Genomic DNA, 1,057 nt, shown 5'->3' on the forward strand with positions numbered 1-1,057 from the left:
ATCATCAATACCACCAGCACCACCATCATCATTATCTTCACAATCACCACTACCACCACATCCATCCATCACCATCACCACCACCACCACCTCCACTGTCATCAATACCACCAATACCACCAGCATCAGCACCACCATCATTATCCTCATCTCAATCATCATTTTAATATTTCATTCATCACTGCCAGTACCTTCCTCTGACCATTTTACCATTCTTTAATGTCATGAGTTATTTATGCAATCAGTTAAAGTTTAGATCGGACATGGAATTGCTTGGTAAAAATTGTGTTCCAGAACAAAATAAATTAAAAAGTCAGTTGTTCTTTTAACATAAATGTTTCTTCCAAAAGTCTATATTCTATTTTTTTTTTTTTTATCTCTTAATTTACTAAATCTCAGATCTTCAGCAAATGAAGCTGAAGAATTTTTCCTTGGAGAAAGAAAATAACGAGTTATTGAAATTGAAGGAGAATTATTTAAAGATTGAAAAGGATAGTCATGTTTTTAAGAGAAATGCTGACCTTGCTGATCAGAAACTGAAGAATTTAGAGAATGCCAACCAATTGAATAAACAAAGAATCAGAGGTATGGATTAAGAAATATTCCTTAGTTCTTGTCAATGCTATTCTATAGAAACCATTGATAGAAATGGGTTTAGGAACTTGGGGTATGCTGAGGTCTGTGAGTCTGATGTTTGGTACACCCACATTGAAAGAATATGGGCCACTGCCTTTGGTTCTGTAGAATATTTAAGAAATGTCTTTCATGTTTTTTTTTGTATCTTTTGTCTTTTACTTGTTTCAATCATTTGGACTGTGGCCATGCTGGGACATTGCTTTGTAGTGGTTTTAGTCAAACAGATCAAGCCCAGTATTTGGTTTTTTAAAGCCTGGCACATAACTGGTAAGTTATGGGCATGTAAACAAACCACCATCAGTTATCGAGCACCAGTAGAGGACAAAGACACACACACACACACACACACACACACACACACACATATATATAATATATATATATATTTACATATATACATATACATATATATATATATATA

At 34.2% G+C, this 1,057-nt stretch overlaps 1 protein-coding gene across 1 annotated transcript in view; it reads left to right on the plus strand.

The window, feature by feature from the left end:
- Window positions 1–1,057, plus strand: part of LOC106867814 (myosin-2 heavy chain) — a 49,148-nt gene that overhangs the window by 18,443 nt on the left and 29,648 nt on the right. Inside the window, exon 5 of the mRNA XM_014912837.2 lies at window positions 400–585. Coding sequence (XP_014768323.1) covers window positions 400–585 — 186 coding nt within the window. The remainder of the gene's footprint in view (window positions 1–399; window positions 586–1,057) is intronic.

Source organism: Octopus bimaculoides, chromosome 16, assembly GCF_001194135.2.
Source record: "Octopus bimaculoides isolate UCB-OBI-ISO-001 chromosome 16, ASM119413v2, whole genome shotgun sequence".
NCBI lineage: Eukaryota > Metazoa > Mollusca > Cephalopoda > Octopoda > Octopodidae > Octopus > Octopus bimaculoides.